The 22203-nt window shown below is 33.6% G+C and overlaps 1 protein-coding gene and 1 non-coding gene across 2 annotated transcripts in view; both read right to left on the reverse strand.

The window, feature by feature from the left end:
- Positions 1–16505: 16505 nt before the first annotated feature.
- The window catches only part of LOC118745228 (rho GTPase-activating protein gacZ-like), a 104384-nt gene continuing 98686 nt past the window's right edge, over positions 16506–22203 (reverse strand). The window contains exon 4 of the mRNA XM_036478753.1: positions 16506–16570. Within this exon, the coding sequence (XP_036334646.1) occupies positions 16506–16570 (65 nt within the window). The remainder of the gene's footprint in view (positions 16571–22203) is intronic.
- Trnat-agu lies at positions 20338–20411 on the reverse strand. The gene has a single exon. It is a non-coding gene; the product is annotated as a tRNA-Thr (tRNA).

Raw genomic sequence — 22203 nt, forward strand, 5'->3', positions numbered from 1 at the left:
AATACAAAATCTTCGATGAATCAGTAAATATTGAAGCTAATTTATTCAAAATTGATGCTTGCAACAATTCTTTACCAAGAAATACGGTTATGGTAAAATTTTGGAAAATGGGCGTGGCACCGCCCACTTTTGATCACATATAAGTATATCGGTAACCGTTCTACCAATTTGTACCAAACTCGGTATGGTTATTGTGCTTGCCACATGTAAGCAAAACGTTGAAAATTATTGAAATCGGACTAAAATAACGGCCGCTTCTCATATAACGGTAAATTTCAGAAATGCTTGAATCTTCAATATTTCGAAATTGAAGGACGCTAATTTACTCAAAATTGATACACCCCGGCTTACCATCTAGCGGAAGGTTTCGGAAAGGTGAAAAAACATATATTTAATACTTGTTTAATATGTATTGTAAAAAGTGCTTTTATATGCATTTAGAATAAGTGTTTATTTTTTTGTTATTTTAATACTAACCGTTGGTTATATAGGCTGACTTCCAAAACGTAACAATGCATACCGTTGGATACCGTGCTACTACGGTATTTAAACTATTTGTACCTATATGCAGAGATGCGAAACATTGGCTCTGATCTAATTACTATCTAAAGTAGTGTTACCAGTAACTGGGTTAATAAATCCCGTCTAAATACAACCTAAACCCCGTTTTATTCTAAAGAACAGAAATCCCGCGCTGTATGTATCGGTTATACATAAAATGCTTTCGGATGAAAAATACAAGTTTGTATGTACATACATTAGGGTGCTTCTTTTTGCGACTATTATTATTTTTTCACTCCTACCTCGAAATTTTGTAGAAAACACCTAAAAAAAATCTCCGTGAAAATAAATAGAGAAAAGAGAACTGTTAAATTGCAATCACATTTATCGCACAGAGGTGAAATACTTGTGTATTACTTTCTTATAGTTGCTCCTATTCAACGCAGCTTTGATAGTATCAGGAATGGAATTCCACAGCCTCACAGCATTAACAAAAAATAGCCGAGATGAGGGCAAATAGGAAAATTTAGGGATAATCAGATATTTATGCCTACACGACTTAGGTAATTCTAACTTCTCGTGAAGATATTTCGCGTTTTATGGTATAATCTTGGCCAATGATGGGTTTTCTTCAGAATTCATGCTACCTCGTTGGTGGGAGTAAGGATTACGCCGCAATGAATGCTTTTGTAGAGCATTCAATTCTGAAAAAAAGCCCATCATTGACCAAGATTATACCATAAAATGCTTCTGAGCTGTACTTTGAAAAAGAAATTGCGTGTATTTTATATCTGAAATCTTGCACACCTTTGGCGAGTACTTAATGTAAATATTAAGAGTTAAAAGCTTTGTTTCTCAACTGATAATTATCACAAATTATCACTAATTTCAGCTGGAAAGCGTTTCTTAACCCAACAAACTAGCAGAAACTAGCAGCTCTCTCTCGATCTTACGCTCTTCTTTTTTTGGCTCTCCTGCTAATTTCTGCTAGTAAAATTTTTACTAGCAGAAACTAGCAGCTGTCAAAATGGATAAACAAAAATTCGCGCCAAATACTTTCAATAGTCAAATACACCGATCAGCTGATTACTTGCTAGTTTCTGCTAGTTTTGCGTTTCTTTACTTTTTCGTTATTTCGCCCTCTGTGAGCGTAGTTCTTTCAATTTCCTCATTCTTCTTCTTCCTGATAATTATCTGCTAGAAAAGAAAAGAAACAAAGCCAAAATCTTCAGGGAGTTTTTTTTTATGTGTTTTCCACAAAATTTCGAGGCAGGAGTGCAAAAAAACAATAGTCGCCAAAAAAAAGCACCCTAATGCACATAGATATGCAGTATACATAGGATTTATATACATTAGGGCGGGTAATTTTTTTTTGACTATGCGCGTATAGCATAAGAGGATTCTACTTGTAACTCGACGCAAATTTGCCGAAGAAAGCATCGGTCTGAAATCAATTAGGAGTTTGCCATATTGCGAAAATAGGCTTAGAAGAACATGTGTCAATTTTTACTGATGTGCCCTCTGGTGGAAGCTTTAAGAAAAAGAGAAATGCAGAAATGGATTCTTCATACCAAAAAACCCCTACAGCATGTTTTTGTACAAAATTCAAGCAATTCTTTACGATACTTCAGCAAAGTGCTAAGAAACATATTTTCACGATTTGGCAAATTCCAAATTGATTTTAGAGCCATGGTTTCTTCGGCGAAGTTGCTTAGAATTACACGTATGTATGTGCAATACGCGCATAGTAGAAAAAATCTCCCATACAAATTTACCCGACATTACTACATATTTTACACAAACAGTCTTTTCATTCGATTTCGCGTTTAAATTGATCAGATGGTTGATATTTCGTTAGCTAATCTTTGTTTAAACCAGCCAGTTCCACAGTGCTTCCCTTCCATATAAAACGTGGGCAAAAATAGAATTATGAACGGATTTAAAAAAATTCGCTTCTTGATAAAACTGAGGACGCTTAATCCAAAAATTCAATTTGTTTTTGCATAACTTTTATAATTTCACTGTAAATGCAGTTTGAAGTTGAAAATTTGGGTTCTTGTGGCATTTACATAGGTATGTACATGAGGTTCGTTCTATTTTCAAAAGTGCGGAGTCAAATGACAGGGCTTGGCCTGTAGATGTGCAATGAAGTTTAATTTTTTTGAAACGGGTTGCCACCTGTTAAAAATTTTATTAAAATTATTTAATAAGTTAAATGAATTAGATATAGCAATATGGGTATCAATTGAAATGGTTTTGAAAATGCTGTATTTCTAAACGAACCGTAGAAGGGTTGCCACATGTTTAAAAAATCAAATTCACTATAACTAAGGGAATAAGGTAACTGAAATATTTATATCAATATGGGTATCACAGAAAAGAAAAAATTGGACATATTTAGCAAGAAATAATTGGCAAGTAAAACCATTCCTGAGTTAATTTAAGAGTTCAGTAATTTAAAAGGAGAATTATGAACTCCTTGAAAGTCTTTGGGCAACGGATGCTACTTTTACATTTCCGCCTTCGACCGACCAAATGTGACTCCGAAATTTCAATTGTCATATGTTAAAATGTGTCAAAGGTAATTTTCTTCATTTCAAATTTAAATGTCATGCTAATATTTAAATTAATATTAGTCGTATTCCTCTAAACTGATAACCTTATCAAGCAGATATTCTTATAAATTTAAGAGCTCTGTTACATGAACGACCCATACTCTCATATTATTCACTGAAATCGTTGGAGAAATTTATCAGAAATGTGTAAAGGAGTTTATACGATTTATAATGTCCAACAATATTTCTAGACCGATTCGTGCAGGTAGGCGCAACACATCCTGTGACACTTGCTTCCAGTGAACGCTACATCTTAAGCATAAATCATAATTACGAAGTAAAACTGGGGGAACAAAGATTAAATGGTTGAGCTTTACTTAACATCCACAGAGATATATACTACGTTTATACCCACGTATTATTTGCAAATAACAATTGCAAAATGGTAAACTTTGCCGTATAAACGCTGTTAAAAAGTTAAATTTTTATTTGCAAATAACAAAATCACGCAAATAAGTAATGATTAGTGGTACTATTTGCAAATAAGCGCAAGACGCCGCCATTCTTAGGTTTATTTTCTTTTTCGATGGTCATCTTATTGACTTTTTTAACCAAGACGTTGCCATTTTTACTTTATTTCCCTTTCGATGATCATATTATTGCCTTTTTATAATCAGGCAATACACTCAAGAAAAAGTTTCTCTTAATTGAAGAAAAACAGGAATCAAAATGAAGAAAAATGGGAACGAAACAGCACTAAAGAAGTATTAACCTCTTTTCATGCCCAACATTTCTTCAAAATGATAGATTACATCCACGGTCCCATATTTTCGTGTACGTTTTTACACATTCCAAAGAAAAATTACGCATTCGGGAGAATTTTTTACTCATTCGGAAGAATTTTCGACCTTAAAGTAAGGAAAGTTTTCTTTGATCCAGAGATGGATTTTTGGTTCAGTGTGTATAAATATTAAAGCAATCAACATTGTATTTATCCGTTTAAATGTAACGCATCGAAAGTGTCCTTTGACCTCATAAAATAAGGTAAATTTATATGTATGTATGTACACACATAGGTATGTATGTCTGTTAATTTTTTGTAAAAAAAAACAATAATAAGTACTGTTATGAATGCGTCCAAACAACAACAACATGCAGCCTTCAACCCCAATTATTGCAACAATAAACGTATACAACACCACAAATAATAGCAGAACACTGTATGGAAGTCTATGCGTACGCGGCACTAAACTTAACGGCTAAGGTCCTTACTTCAAAGGCATTTATGCAATCACACCAGGGTATAAAATTACCACTCGAGGATGAATGTTCAATTTCAATCTTAGTTTTCCCGCATATTTTGCTGTTGATGTTACTTCACATATTACAAATCCATGTTCAGATTCAAAGTGCAACGGCTGCTTATCCTTTTGGCGCGCCTTTCAAACACATACATACATATGTATGTACTTACTAGGGTGTTCGACTATTCGACTTTTTTCCAATGCTGATTTTCGAGTAAGAAAAAGGCAATTTGAAAAAAACTGGTTCCCAATTTTCTAATTCAGAAAAAACCGTTTAGACTGATTATTTGTGTCTAACTTTTTGTGCTTGGATAACACTTTTATAGTTAGTCAGAAATGAAAGCCAAAAATGGAGTAAAACTGAGTCAGAAATCATGCAACCGATAACGAAAATTTTATTTTTTTCATTTGAATATAATTGATGTTTAGATCGTGGGCATGGATAGGAATTTCCAAAATATTTCTTATTATAGTTATTGCGACGAACAATTTTTATGACTTTATTCTTCCTTTCAATATATGTTATTATCTGTTTCAACGAATTCGATGAAATATTTAGCACTTATTCTTTTTGGGCCGCCGGCTCTATTGATACCTTTTTTAATGTGCATCTAGATCACTGATGGACACCGCCTTGCCCGCGGGCAAAGCTCTTTTAAACTTTCCATATATTTTATATAGGCGCGTATTGAGTAAAAGCTCTCTCGGCGAATCACTGATCTAGATGCTCTAGAACACTGATAGGCACCGCCTTGCCCGCGGGCAAAGCTCTTTTAAACTTTTCATACATTTTATATAGGCGCGTATTGAGTAAGAGCTCTCTCTGCGAATCACTGATCTAGATGCTCTAGAACACTGATAGGCATCGCCTTTCCCGCGGGCAAAGCTCTTTTAACCCATTACCGCTCACTGTCCCCATGCGAGGACAGCACTTCATCTACCGAAATCTGTGTCTTAAACACCGACAACTCATAATGTTAGTTCAATTAGGACATAAAGATAGCTAAAGTATACTACGTAAACACAAACACATGGTATTTGTGCCCAAAAAGGTGTAGTTTCAGCGCTTCGAAGTTAGACATTTCGTTGAGCCAATTCTTCTGGGGTATTTATATATATTTTTTGAGTATATTGTTAAGCTAAAATTAAATACTTTAGCTGTAATATTAGGTGGAGTGTGTACAAGCTTTTAGAGGTAGTATTGGGTTGAAAAAAATCAAAAAGGAATTAAAAAGATATAGTTTTATAGTGGTGTCCTCACTTGGGGACAATGGGCATATACATTAAATTTTTCCGACATGTAACAGGTGTTTTCGAATGCAGAACTATGGCACACCATAAGGTGTTTAGGGTCAAAAATACTTTTTACAACTTCAGGAGGCCATCGATTGGATAATGGAGAACAACTACGATGGCTCTGAGTTTGTTATATTGGTCATCCCTCCTGACACTGCAATTGCAAGTAATGAAGAGGAGATAAATAAAAATGATTGGTATGCACCACCATGCTTAATGATGTGACTGGAAAAATTTAGGTTGTTTCACTTCGGCAAGATGATCCAGATTGGGATCAAAGTGATTATGACTTCTTTCACGTTTTGCGAAGCGTAAAAAGATCGCAAAGTAATTTCGAGAACCATTTTGGAGACGGGTTTCACCACTTATTACCAACGGAACACATCGTATACTTTGATAATTTGTTTACAAACTACCACTTGCGATCTAAAGCGATTGGGTTAATGAGCTACTAGGTTCCCAAATATATCCGTAAAAGAAATTAAGATAAACAGTTCTAGAGCAGTATATAATGATCGATTTTACAAAAATAAGGAGATTACAATATTACAATGGAAGGACAGTAATGTCACAATGGTAACGAATTTTGATTATATAGAGCGCTTAGGAAAAGTACAACGTTGGTGTAATATTCGAAAGGAAAATACGAATTTCGATACAACAAATTAAAACCAAGGTATGGGAGGTGTGGACCGAATGGACCAATCTATTAGCCTATATACGGTGTCCATTAGAGAAAAGAAGTGGTGGTAGCCAACCTTTACATACTGTGCGGATTTAGAAGTTAATAATGATTGGAGGCTACACGTTTCACTATGCAAAACTGAAAATAAATCCCCAATGGATCAATTGTCAGACGGCACATTGTGCAAACGTATCTAAAACCTACTTCATCCCGACAACCTCGTCCTTCATCATTAGTAGTTGGAACTGTATAGAAAAACTACCGGTCACAATCCTGAACGCTGTGTACACTCAGAAAAAAGCCTGCCAAATATATATATCTCAACAATGGTTTGGTAACTATAATCAAATAATGTAACTATAAACAAATCATGTGCTGAGAAAACATATTTAGTTGACGCAACTAAACTCTTTTAAGTGCCGCTGGAGAGGTTAATTGTGCACAAAAACACTTTGCGTTGAACGTAATTGCTTTGCTAAATTTCGTACTTAAACTGCCCATTGTCCCCAGGTGAGGACACCTCTTTTCCGCGAAAATGAAAAAAAAAATAAATAGTTTTTTTCTTTTGAACTTCTTATTTGACCAAGAATGAATAAATAAATGACAATGAAAACATATTTTTACTAGCGGATTTGGTTTGGGCGTTAATGGGTTAAACTTTCCATACATTTTGTATAGGCGCGTATAGAGTAACAGCTCTCCCTGTGCATCACTGCTCTAGAACGGAGATGGGCACCGCCTTGCCCGCGGGCAAAGCTCTTTTAAGTTTTCTATATATTTTGTATAGACGCTAGCAGAGTAAAAGCTCTCTCGGCCCGTCGCTGCTCTAGAAACATTCTGCTTCAAAGAGAAAATGTTGACAAAAAATGTCGCTTACATCTTTTTGGCGGTTAGGGCTCAATATCGCTAGCTTAGAGTGAGAATTTTCTAGGTTTAGTTTTTCAAATTATACAGAAGAATAGAGACTTCCTAAAATTTTTCCTTTTTGCTTGTTGTTGTTTCCGACAGGGTGGGTGTATGATGTATTTTGGAACGAATTTCCGTCATCCCTTGTCAAATTTGGTTTGGAGACAAACCGGTTTCGGCGTTGTGCCATCTTCAGTGTCATTTTTCGTTCGGAGCACAACTTCAGTAGCATAATTTTTGAGTAATGGAAGCAATTAATAAGTCCATACGAATTTTCTTTGCTTTCTTTATTAGAAGGTAAGTTTTGATAAAAAATTGACTTAGCAACCTGTAATTCTAAGTTCGAAAAATGACGATTTCAAAAAAGCCTCCTTGAAACTTTGGAAAAACGGGTTTGGAAAAAGCGAGTCAATCACCCTAGTACTTAAATACGCATTCGTTATGCGAATGATTCGCATCATTTTACACATTCGCATTCGCATCAAATGATACGAATGTTTTGCGAATGCGATTGTGTACAAGGGCAGAGAGTCTCTAATATTGTTGAAATGGCTCTAAGTCTGTCTAACCAGGGTGCGGACAATAACTGGCTTTTAGCTGCAGGCGTTAAACGGTTAAAAGATATATCAACACTTACCTTTTTTTAAATATAATATGCCCCTTTTGAACTTTAACTACTAGATTAAAACACTACACTATGGTCTGGCAGCTACTATTTGCGGGTCAAAAGTAATTGTTTCGAGTATCTATAAATCGAGTATCGATAAATCGATTTTTTGTCCCTGCACTAAACTAATTCTCCAGAGTAAAAAAGTGCATACCCATTATTTTCTTAAAGAGTTTTCCCATAGGGATATCAGCTGTTAAAGTTTATTCGAAATCGGCGACCTCAAAAACCTCCAAACACTAAGTTTCAAATCAATATGGTTACTTATCGAATTTTGGCCAGCAAATGATAGTCGCCGACCATAGTGCACTGTAAAGGTTAAGCACTCGTTCAATGTTCTAGTAATTTACAAAATTTTTAAGTAATAAAAACGATGACTTATGTAAGTTATTTATATCTTTTTTAATGTTATTCCTAACATTCGCATTTGCGAATATGAAAATATGACATTCGAAATATCCCTAATACTTATCCCCGTTTAGTGTTCTGGGAAATTGCAGCAGTAATAGCAGTAGCAAAGTCATGCACCGTGTGGTGGCTTGATTTACACGCTAACCAATCATACCCATATGAACCAGGGTTGTTGCGAATATTCGGAGCTTCCGCATTAACTTTAACATTCGCATTCGAAAGCATTCGCAATAATCAATGCGGAGCTTGTGCGAATGCGAATGTTTTGCAAGTGCACCGATAAAACGTATATATGGCAAACAAAATGACAAACATTTTTGCCTGTGGTCGTGGGAGTATTTGTGTAACAAAACTGGTCAAATGTTATATTTATCAACTTTGATAAAAATTTCGTTAAACATATTATTTCTTAAGCTATATAACCGAGGTGTAAATGGGCAGTCATTCAAGTTCCCACTTCTACTTGACCTTTGACGAACGTCAAAGAGAACATAGTCTTTTTAATAATATATATATGTATGTATATTTTTTTCTGTGCTTTGGTTTCTTTCTTTATTATGATTTTTTGGACCAATATTAAAGAAACGACTAGACACAAAAGAAGAAAGTGTGCACTGTAATTCTTAACCAAATTTTCGCGATTGCATTTTGATGTTACATATATTCGTTTCAATAATTTCAAATGGAGCCCTTTGGGGAATTTATTTGTAGTAAAAAATTTTAAAAACAGTAATTTTGTTTACTTGTCGGGCTATATTTTTTTCATAGGGATATATGTACATTGGATCCTTGGCTAGAAGCTTCTGTGGTAAAACTAACCCTTCTTTGCTATATAAACTCAAAGAGTAAGCTCCTTCAATAGGGATTTCCAGCAGAAATGATCAATGTCTGGCTATAAAGAGAATTTATGCTCAAATAACTAAAAATCGATAGGTCTGAACTTTAATTAGATAAGAATTACGTAACTATCTGAGATTTGCCTTTAAAAAGGGGTGCTTTAAAAAAAAAATAACTATATTCTGATCCGATTCGGCTGGCAGCCACGACATTGAAATCAGAATTTTGTTCAAAATTTTGATTCCTGAAATATAATAATTTATTTTCGATATCAACCTACTTAGCTCGCTATAAACACAAATTTTTCAAACCAGTCGCAGAAGAAAGTATTAAAAATGAATTACTGAAACTGAAATCGAAAAACGATGATAAAGTTACAGATTCCCCAAATTCTGAAAGAGCCAAAGGAGTGAGAATGAAGAATCCTTTTTAAAAAGTTTCAGAATAACCTGACACATCTGGTTTGGCTTGTAAGCGCTATTTAAACAACGATCTCGCCATTATGATAGATTCCAATTATTTCATAAAAATACTTGGCATCCGCATACCGGATGTTAGCTGTTAGATATTCCCATCCGCTTTCGCATCAGCGGATGTCTAAAATTCCACATTCGCAACATCCCTAATATGAACATACATGTGTACGTATGTACATCTCGTTAAACGTGCAAAGAGCCTTGCCTCGTAGAGTTCTGTGATTAAAGGGAAACCGTTGCATGTACAAATCGTATGCAAGTATATATGTATGCATGAATCAGGGATGAAAAAGTAGGTACAATCGTATCTTTTCCCGGCGTCAATTTCTTCATTTTAGGTATGTATGTTCATATTTACAATTACCTTTTAATCAGATGCAGTTTTAGTTCTTGCCTTTTACTAATTTACTAATTTTTACTAATTGAAGGAACTGGAAGAGCTGTTGCCTGTTGGCTATCTGATGAGCCATAATCATATATGCTCTCACATGTACCGGATTGGTATTTCCACAGAGACGGATTGTCGCCTTTGTACTGAACACATTATGTGTGATTGTCCGGCTTTGGCCAGACTAAGACTGCAATGCTTCAAATCGATGCCCTTAAGGTTAGTAATTCGTCCACCAATAAACTTTTAACATTTATAAGGCAAGCTCTTAAAATTTTGGTCCGTCAAGGTTTGGAACCATCACAGTTATACAAAAGATCTTCTAGGTCGCGGTGTCCCTTTTCGTTACACCCAACACATTTACATTACAATGAGAAGAGCTTCTACTGGACTTAATGGGGTTTTATAACTAAGCGGCATATTTTTATTCTTTCATACAAAAATTAATAAAAAACTGTATTTAAACTTTTTAAATAAAACCCTTGGACGTGAAGGGATAAAATAATATTTTGTTTGCAAAAATTTTAGAAAATCATATTGCAATCAAGAAAACCAATGTTTTTTAATCATCTATTTGTTTAGCCAGTTAGTTTTGGTCAGAAAAACAGGCATTTGGACCATAGTGGATTGTAAGGAATTCGATTCAAACTGAACATTTCAAAACCCATTTACAAGTACTAGCGCTGTATGAGTGTGTGGAGGGTGCTTGATATTATTTTTTAGCTTTCAGAAATTCCATGGTTCGAAAACCGTCAGATGGTAAATGTTAAAATGATAAGAAAATTTAGTTTTGTATTTCCGTGCTATGAAAAAGCATCTATGAAGTGCAGAACGAAAGCGTATTCAAACAAAAAATCGCCAAACAAAAGACTGTTTAAGGTAAAGAAAAGATCGCTTGGAGCCAAATCATATTTTTTTCTCAGTGTATTTATTATATTCGCCCATACCAGGCTTTGATAGTTCTTGAATTAAATGATTTAAAGGACTAGTTCATCTCAATGTGTAAGAATTATTATTCTGTAGTATATGTTGTTGTATTGTGTATTTTATTGTTGTAAATTGAATAAAAAATATAACCCCCTAGCCAGATAACCAAGAAAGTGTGAACAACCCAACTGAAAATATGTTGAGATAGGGCGTTTTCGAACTGGATTTATTTATTCGTCAATGGAACCAAATAAACTTAAGAACTAGTTCACTAAGGTGAACGAACTAGAACTGAACGGTTCACTCAAAAGCACTAAAGTGTCAACTCTGGCGCATACAGTACTGACTCCATTAATTCCTTAGAATTTCTGTGACTGAAAGGGTAGCTGTTTTACCCATATTCGCTTTGAGATATCTGGAATTATATATCTTTAAATTACGACAATTTCTCTTACCGCGAACAAACATTAGACTTGTTGGCACCTATTCAAGGGGAGAGGAGAAATTAACAATTTTCTCGTATTGTTGTACAAAAGGCCGAACAAAAAGTAAACTATGCAAGGTGTGTTTTTTTTGTCTTCTCCTCAAATTTTCTTTAAAATTGATCAGTCTTCAAAAAGATATTTCGATTCTTACAAGTGAAGATATCAGCTCAGTTCCTACACTACAAATGAATGATACAAGTTTTTTTAGGTACACTCTGGCCATTTAGGTACATTTAGTTTATGATATTAGGTACGATGTGAAATTCCCATTTTTCATCACTGTTGTGTATAAACATGTGAGACTAGGTTTCGGTCACATGATAGTTCCTACTGGGGACACTATTCTTGAGATAACAGCAGGCAATAACGTTTAGGGCAAGAGCAACAAAAAGAACAATAGCAAGCGATTTATGTATTGAAAATTGTAACGTTCAATAAATTGGCGCGCTTTGTAGCAGAATTATGGCAAACATACATACTTACTTACATACGTACATACATACCTGGTATGGGCATTCTTGCTAAGGGATATACCTGTATGCATTGGATGCGAGCGTGCTTTTTTTAAGAATCCTCATTTTCGTTGTTGGCATTTTTAGAATCCCTTAATAACTGCTCGCATTTTATAGGGACAGAATATTCACTTTTCCATATTAGGTATTAATAGAATTCTCTGTAGTTAGGCACATACTGGTGTAGGTTTTGGAAACGATGCAAGAGCAGTTAATAAGGCTGAGAAATCGTATCTAAAATAATCATAATGTACACAAGGTAAGACATTTTTGTTCGTTATGAATACGGATGCCAGACGTACTGATTTTATCAATACAGTACTGATTTTTCAACTCTCGTACTGATTTTATATATTTCTTCAATCAGTTCGGTAATTTTTCCAGTGTATTTTGTTTGTGTAAAATAATATTACAATATTAGGATTTTTTAAGGTTTTTACATAATTTTGGAAGTGCCTTAAACTGTATTGTGAAAAGTAAGAAAAGAAAACATAATTTAATTATAGTTGACATATTTCAGACAATTATTTTAAAATTGTCAATATTAATTAAAATTTTTTCATATGCGCAGGAAATTAGTGCTACCACAAGTAATTTTTAAGCAAAAAACAAAACCGACTTCAATTCTCATATAAAAATTTAAGATTATCGATAATTTCTTCATGATAAAATGATCGGATTTAAACCAAATTAGTATGGACACCTGTGAGGTAACACCCTTTCTTAAAAAAAAAAATATAGAAATGGGTTAACGTGGTCCGAAGTTATGCGGTAACATACATCAAAAATAAATCAAAAATATTCCGACGAATTGATAACCTTCTCTTTTTTGTGAAGTCGGTTAAAAAGAACAATGGTTTTATGGGCATAAGACCGAGTCCTCACGTACCAGTTGCGAAATATTAAGGAGTATAATTTTTTAAAGAGGGCTGACGTTTTTACGTCGAGTGTTGTTAGTTATCTCGAAAATATATTTCGGTTTAATAACAATAAACTTGAATAATTGAATGGCTTTTGCCTACAACTTACAATTCATTTTCCTCAATTTACTGACATTGTAAAATAGTTTTGCATACAGGACACCTCGATATCTTAAATACTCTTTTTTTTAGCGAATTCTAAGCCTTTCAAAGTTTTTGCGCAGTTGCAAAAATATATATTTTGCCACGAATGAATGAAGTCCTTAAATAGTGGTACATACGTTTTCACAGTTTGAAAAGATATGCAATTTGTTTTTCGGTACCACACTCAAACGAAGCAACTGATAGGATTTTAAGTATAAAGTTTGCTTTCTGGCGCAAAGAGACTTCTAATTAAAATTGTTGAAAGTGAACTCCAAATTAAAATTAATTTTAAAATGAAATGTAAATAATTCTTTCACTCTTTAAACACTGAAATTAAAGTGATCTCATTACAACAAGTACATTTTAAGCAAATCAGTAATTTTTAATCAAAAAACAAAACCGACTTAAATGCATATACAAATTTAAAGCGTACCATTAAGTTCTGCATGATCACATGGGACCACCATAGAGGTACCCCTTTTCCGATGACAAAAGAATTATCGAAATCGGTTAACGCGATCCGAAGTTATGCGGTAACATACATAAAAAAATATTCCGACGAATTGATAACCTACTCCTTTTTTTGAAGTCGCTTAAAAATATCATAAATATGTATCAAATAATTTATTGGCGCCTGTGTACAATGTGATATTATAACGATATTTTACGCTAACCACATGTTAATATGTGTTAAAATTAATAAAATTTTTATTTTTATGAACTACATTTTCTTTATACATATATGAAGTTATATAAGATATTGTTAAAAAACAGGTACTCTCTCTTTTTAAAGTATTACTTACATTCTTTATTTTGCTTTGAATAAAAGTGTACTGAAAAGTACTGTATTTTTAGTTGAAAAAGCCAAATGTACTGATTTCGCGAACAAATTTGGCAACCCTTGTTATGAATTGGTTTTAGAAGTTCAAAATAAAGTGCGCCTTCAGCATTTAATACTTATCGCTTCCAGGAATCGGGTATTACTCATATGGGTACCGGGACACAGCGCTGTCATAGGCAATAAAGTGACAGATATTCTCGCCAGAAATGGGGCTGCACAGGGATTCATAGGCCCAGGACCCTTTTTGGTCTGCCATGGCGCTCGGTTAAGCGAAACTTCTATATCTGGATGAAGACCGAAGCGCAATATTATTGAACAAATACGGAAGGTAATAGACAGGCTAAGGTTAAAAACATAGTGGGGCGGCAAACAAAGAGCATCGAGCAAAGCGTCGATTTCTAACGAATTGATACAGGTGTTCTTTCTGGCAACTTCAGGGTAATGAAACACTTGTCAAACACAGGAGTTGTTAACTCTGATCAGTGTTGGTTGTGCAACGAAGAAAAGGAAACAGCATAGCCCTCACTAGGGCCAGACTTCGCTTTCTAGGATCACCAAAACACACGACCTAAATTGAATTCAACCAAAGGGCCTCGCGAGGTATCTTAGTAATACGTGAACACGTAAGACCTGTAGCCAAATAGTGGTTTGTTGCAATAGATCGTTTCGGTCGCCTTAACTAGGACACTTGCTCCCTCCTCAAAATCTAATCTAAGTACGCTTCTAGGTTGGCAATATCTCACAGAAAGTAAAAGAATAAATATTAAGAGAAACGTACGGAATTGCTTCCGCATCGAGGTAACTTTCGATAATATTGCCTTTGGCTCCATTTATCTCGAGGTCTTGCGTGCAAAGAGGCATAATGCTTCTACTGTTGGTTGAATTTCCACTATGCTCCGTTAACGCGATATTTCATAAGGCAATACTTTCGCGAACATTGGCATTTTGGTCCCTATTCTTATACCATCCACAAAAAGTATATAATTTCTGAGAGGGCAAACTCAAGAGGCAGTAAGTACTTGGAGCCAAAAGAGAGATCAGACTCCGTAGGTGAACTTTCGTCTTTGCCATAATAAAACATGTACCAGCTTTTAAACGCAATTTGGGCTTGTATATAAATATATTTATATTAGACTGCATCACTCCCCATAAAAAAAAAATCGGTACTGTGTTTCCATTATAATTATAAAATATTTCGGAAAAATATTAAGATTTACGTGAACTGGACCGATTTGAAAATACCTCCATCTTAAAGATTTTTTTTTAAATTGCATAAAAATATATTTACAAAATTTTTTAAAATTTTGAATGGAATCGTAATAATCAGATTTTTGCTGCTGTTTTTTATATATTTTTTAAAGATTTGTATAAGGAAAACTTGAATAACTGAACCTAAACTCTTCGATCTTCCGATTTAGACTTGTGAGGTGTCATTGGAAAGGTATTTTCTTACCGTTTTTATTTCTTTGCTAATAAACTCTATCAAAGGATGAATAAAGATGTGTTGGTATTTGAAACAAAAAATAAATAAAAAAATTTGGACACGAATGACTTTTTTCGACAGAAATAAAAACAGTGGGAAAATATCTGATCCCATAAGTCTAAATCGGAATAGTTTTGGCTCAGTTATTTAAGATTTTCGAAAATCAATCTTTGAAAAAAGTAAAAAGAGCATCAAAAATCTCATTATTGCGATTCCGTTGAGAAGATTTTTAAATAATTTTATGCAGATTTTTTAAGCTTAGTCTGTTTTATAATCTGAGGGGACTTTTTTCAAAAAGTTCTTTAAAAAACTATTTTTATTCATAAAAAACTCCATTTTTGGAGGTATTTTCAAATCGGTCCAGAACATTTTTAAATATTTTGGAAAATGGGCGTTGCCACGCCCACTTATGATTATATGCATATATCTATGTACCCGCTCCACCGTTTTCTCCCAAACTTGGCATTGTTGGTGGCCTTGGTACAACATATCAAATGGCTGAAAATTATAAAAATCGGACAATAACCACGCCCACATCCCATTAACGGTAATTTCGAGAATACGAAATCTTCGATAAATCAGTAAATACTAAAGCTAATTTATTCAAAATTGATGTTTGCAATAACGTTTTAACAAAAAACACGTTTGTGATAAAATTTTGGAAAATGGGCGTGGCACCGCCCACTTATGACCTGGTATGTATATCTTGGTAACCGTTCGATCAAGTTGTACCAAACTTGCATACCAAACTTGCATAAAAGCAAAACGTTTAAAATTATTTAAATCGGACTAAAATTGCTCCCACTTTTCATATAACGGTAAATTTTAGAAATACTTGAAACTTCGACGCTAATTTACCCAAAATTTATACTAAAAACACTCCCTTGAAATAAGTAACATTATTATAGAATTTTGGAAAGTGGGCGTGATACCGTCCACATCGAACCGTATAAGTTTATCTCATTAAGTATAACTGAACACACTATAATAGGGGTAAAACCATTATTCCATGTAACGGTAGTTTTCAGAAAAGTGAAAAAACTATATTTAATACTTGCGCCGTGTATTTAATGTTCGGCTCCACCCGAACCTAGCCTTTTTTAATTGTTTATATCCAATTTATAATGTATACAATTTATAATTAATAAAAACATTGACTTAAGTTAGTTATAGGCTTTTTAAGGATATTCCTAAACCTTCGCAATTCGCATTCGCATTTGTACATTCACGTTCTGGAAATTCGAATTTGCATTCGCGAATGTGAAATAATGGCATTCGCAATATCTCGAATATACATACATATTTACATACTCGCATGTATATATAGGGTATTTCCCGAGAAGAGTTAACCAAAAGGGAAAAAAGTAAAAATCCACCAAGATCCGGATTTGGATATCCGATCTACATAATTTTGATCCCCTGAAATTCAAGTTATAAAATAATCTTATATTAAAAATAAAACTGTTCTGTCCGCAAAAAATTATTAAAAAATAAGATGAAAATCGTACTACTATGCATGCCTACTTATCGTCCGCTTCACGTATTGTCCCGTTGTTTAAATATTTTGTGACCCACGTTTCAAAACTAGTTTTTTTCTGACATCAATAAAGCTGAAAACTGGATAAAGCTGAAGAGGGAGCTCACCAAGGCTCGAATCGTCACATACGATATCGTATTACTCGTCACGTAAAAACACATTTTTCGGAATATGACATACGTGAACGTACTCTTTATCCCATTCATCTTGTACGACTGACGGTATCACGTTCCTCAGTGAACTCAGAAACTGTGCTTAGTGCATCGGGTTGCATTTATGTTGAAAATAGAAATAGATTATTGCCCGATAATTCGGAAATGCTTCTTTTTATAATGAAAAATATTATTAATTAGATACTACTAAATTTGATTATAAAAATACAAAAAAAAAATCTTATCTAGATTTTTAAATTGCATCTACAACTTTTTACGCCTTCTTTATAAAATTCGAATTTTTAAAGAAACAGCAGATATTTTTGAATTAATAAATTTTCAATTTGCTTTAAATCATTTTATTATAAGCCAAATAATTTTGATCGCATAATTCTCAAAATTTACGCAACGGCCAGCAATAAGATTTACCTTGGCATAAATAACGAGACGAGAAAATACTATTGAGAGGGCGGAAAATTTTGATTTACCGCTAGTTTTTCAGCAAAGTTTTTACTTCGACGTTCTAAATATTTTACAAATTCGAGCAAACGAATGCGGAACGTGCGATAGGGGTTCATATCTACTCATCCAAGCTGTATGAAGAGCATTATTGAATGATCTTCTGTCCATTTTCTGGATTCTTGAAATATCTTTGGAAAATATTGTATGGATTTTGAATTTATATCGTTTCAAATGTCTTTTTTCGTATGACGGGTGTCTGGCATATTTTTCAACACTATTTCGCTTTTGTTTGTAAATTAGTCTATAGATTTGAAGAAAAATTTTCATTGAAAAAGTTAGCGATGTAAATAATGATTTCATAATATAAATATTATATTATATCGTCACCTCAAATGCAAAACAAGCTGTAACTAACTTTTTTTTTGAATTTCGGATTTTTTTTACTAGTTACGGTCTTTTATTTCAGGTTGCGATATATGTATGTATGTATCCGCCTTTTGACAACCAGTGGATACCTTTAGAAAGTTAATATTATCGTAGTAGTAAAGCGTGTTCATTGTTCTACCAACGACCCTCATACTAGAGGTATACGCCGCCGGGCCACGCCGCCGCCGCCGCCGTTCTTTGTCATTTCACACGCGCCGCCGCCGAGTTACGAAAATATCAGCGCGGCGGCGGCGGCGTTCGGCGCCTAAGGAATGTTGTACAAAATTTTCATATTGTATGCACATTGAAATACATCGTTTGAAGGAACTAAATATTACTCGTATAAAAACACTATTTTACGAAATGAAAATTACATTTTTAAAAGGGGTTTTTTTGCATAACTTGGGCCACTGAACATTAAAAAAAAAGCGTAACTCAGAAAAAACATATGTAACACGTTTTTCGATCGAAAGCGTTTATTACAGTTAAATTAGGGTCGAATACTGGTAATCTGACGATTTTTTCCGCAGTAGAAAATTTGTTTCAATACTACAACAATACTACTTTTTTATATACTACATCAACAAGAAAGTTATACTTTAATGCCAATATCTCAGGAAGCTGTTTTAACAGGAGCGCCCTTATTGCATCTAACTCCTCAATTATTGGAGATAAAACAAAGACTAGTTGATTTTCCTGTGTTTTTTTTTAAACATTTTAAACAGAATTTTAATAAAAAGCAAACACTTTTTTTGCTAATTTTTACATTCGTAAGTTACTTTATTCTGGGGTCCCACAGACGTATACAAGAAATAGGTGGCTCTGTAAAAATTACGTTAGTATTCCTATGTAGTGGTCAAACCCCAGGAAGGTTTTGCTCTCGCGCATCGCAATCTTTTCTACACAGAATTAAAGTCCCCCTTTTTGGTAAAAATTACTATTATTTTGCATTACATTCTGCTCTCCTTAGAAAAATTTGGCGCTTAATATATTAGTGGAAATTTTAACCATTTATAAGCCATTTTTCAAACAGTGGGTCAAAAAGACCCGTTCTGGTGGGAGTTGATGGGTTAAACTTTTGGAAAAAAGTAGGCCAACCTTATTTTCAATATATAACCCGCAAAAAATCCTAAGAACTCCGTTATTTAACATAACGGTTGATAAGCTTATTGCAAAAATTTATTGATAGCGACATAAATTACCCCAATAACTTAACCTTTAAATTTTTTTATTTCTTTAAATTGAAATAGTACATACGGATTTGCAGAGTACATAGAGATGTATGTATATTAGGGTGCCCATCGAAAATCGTTTTTTTTGTACGTTAGTACTACATATTTTCAAATTGTGGAAATTATCGATGGTCAAATTTTAAAAAATTCTTTGAAATTCAAGCAAAAATAGTCATTCAAAAACTCATGAATCTAGAAAATCGTAGTTTCTGACCTAAATCGACAGGCCGCGACCTCTAAATGGCCTTTAAAAAATCTATAAAAATAGGCAATAATATTTCTCATAAAAACGAATCAAATTAGGGGGTTGGGTCTTTAAATTTTCAAAAAAAGCATTTTCGATGGTAAACCTAATGTATGTACTATAAGACTTTCTTCTTCTGTTCGGCAGCAGTCAATGACCTAATGTATGTACTATATTGACTTTCTTCTGATCGGCAGCAGTCAATGAATGAATTAAATAGAATTATAATCTGATGACATGATAAGATTAGAAGCTTCATGGCTCTTTGGAATCTACCTTATGGGCAGTAGCGCCGGCGTTTCCAGACGCGCCGGCGTCGCCGCCGCCGCCGATTATTTTTGAAGTTGACCACGCCGCCGCCGCAAAGCCTGTCGGCGTAAACCTCTACCTCATACCCCATATTTTGTAGAGCTGAGGTACTATCGATAGCACCGCCACTCGATTGTTTTCGAAACGATAGTTGAAACCATCGATAGTACTATCATCGTGACCAACATAATGTAACAGTATTGAATTGGAATACTTAATTGTTTGAAAATTGCTAAAAAATTAATAAATTACATTCTAAATTAAAGGGATCATATATATATTTTTCTATTTGAATCAATCAAAAATACCTTCTTATAATAAAAACAAAAAATAAACTTATTAATTTATCCATCTAAATGAAATATATTTAAGTACATACATACACTTCCATCCACTTGAATAGTTAAGACAAAATGTGAATTTATTTTTTACATAGAAAAATAAAATTGAGGGCCCGAATCGAACGTAATTCGTATCAATTTTTATTTGATTTAGTTTATACTATATACATTTTATCAAACAACTTTGTTTGTGATATTGCTATTGCTAGTGCGAAATAAAAATAACTATTTAATATATGTATGTACATAATATATATTTAGCATAAAAAAAAATAAATAATCACTTCCAACTGTGAAGGCCCCGGCGAGATTCGAACTCACGATCTCCTGTTTACTAGACAGGCGCTTTAACCAACTAAGCCACGGCGCCAGTTGCCGACATCTCTGCTAAATGTGGTATATAAATACAAACATCTGTATGCATAAGCATTATTCACCACGAGAACAGAACTCAACAGCGGCACAACAAACACACCACTATTCCCAGTACGAGAATCTAAAAATAAATCTACATACACACAGATGCCGCCACAAACAAGAATTTCGCATGCCAGCCAGTGTTGCTGCCGCTGAAAGAACTTTCTAACCAAGATTAGACGAAAAAGTTGCCAAATGTAAGCTAAAATAACCAGTTTTTTTTATTACATTAACAATCAGGTCATCACAAATTCTTTTATATAGCACGTATAGAAAAGTTTTACAGTCCAAAGAAAATCAATTTTTATTTGCATTTTTGAAAAGTAAATCCTTTTAAGGCTGAAAATAAATGAAATACATTCATATATATATACATATATGTATATAAATACATATTTTAGAAAATGAGTCTTCCCGTATTAGGTGCATATGTATGTATGTTAATATCTTCGTAAACATTACCAGACTCTAAATTGCGTTTTTAAATAAGAACACAGGTACACAGTTTCCAACTTCTTTGTAAGAATCAATGAAATACCTAATCAGCGTGAACAACCACATTGTACATATATATTTTATGATTAAATTGGACTGTGTTGAACTATGTATGTATATCTCGCTCAGCGCGTACCTCGTATACGCCAAACGCAGTACCACGTATGTATACGATGGTAAATAAGTTTTACAAAAGCGCAAAAACCGATTTTTTCAAAACTGTAAAGTTTTATTTCCCTTGAACCCACTTGCTATAAGATTATTATAATTAATCATAACTTAAATTAATTTTATTTTACTGGATTCCGCATATACGAGGTATTTATCTAAGGTACTATCTAAGTATGTATGTATTCATTTTAAGTAGTCTTTAGCCGGCCATGTATATTATGTATTCTTTATATTATAAAACAAATACATACATATGTAAGTAATATTAATACATTCATTCCAAATATTTTTACTTGGTTTCACTGCTGAATAGGTGTAACGAACCTAATTTAAAAGTTTTTTGGAAATACATATTATGCAAAATATAACCAAACTTGTGTATTTTTTGCTCTCTTATCCATAGCATGAGCCCATTTACATTAACTTGAAACACCAATTTTGCGCGGAATTCTAGTAATTTTTGCGGCTTTTTAATGACTCATATCATATGCAAATAATAATAAGAACAATAATATAAATTATGTATATGAACATTAGACTGTCCCAAAAAACCACGGCAACCCGTGCCGACTTGCAGTCAAAGTTATTAGAATAACCGTTGTGCAGTTCGCATGTTTTGTTAACTTATTCATTTTATGTACTTCTCTATAAGGCGGTATTACTATACTCCCTACAGTATTAGAGCATAATATTTAGTAAATCTGCGTTTTCAGTTGTTTACCAGGTAGTCAGGATTTTTATATGGGTATCAATTAAAAGAAAAAGTCAAAACAAGATTAATTATAACTTTCATTTTCAAATATCTTTGAAACATGTCAAAAATGTCATTTAAAAATATAATATTTTTACCTTTTTAATGCATTTTCAAGAATATTGGTTTCATTTTAATCCTATATATATATATAAGGATAACGAAGGATTAAAATTGTTAAACACATTTACTTTTAATCAAGGATGGTACTATTTTTCCAACTCAGGGGCACAGCCAATTTTGGGCTGCAACCAAACTATCCCCAAAAGTTAGAATCCACACGTAACGGGTGATTTTTTAAGAGCTTGATAACTTTTTTTTTAAAAAA

This window comes from Rhagoletis pomonella, unplaced genomic scaffold, assembly GCF_013731165.1.
Source record: "Rhagoletis pomonella isolate Grant_MI unplaced genomic scaffold, Rhpom_1.0 Rhpom_scaffold_00008, whole genome shotgun sequence".
Lineage (NCBI taxonomy): Eukaryota > Metazoa > Arthropoda > Insecta > Diptera > Tephritidae > Rhagoletis > Rhagoletis pomonella.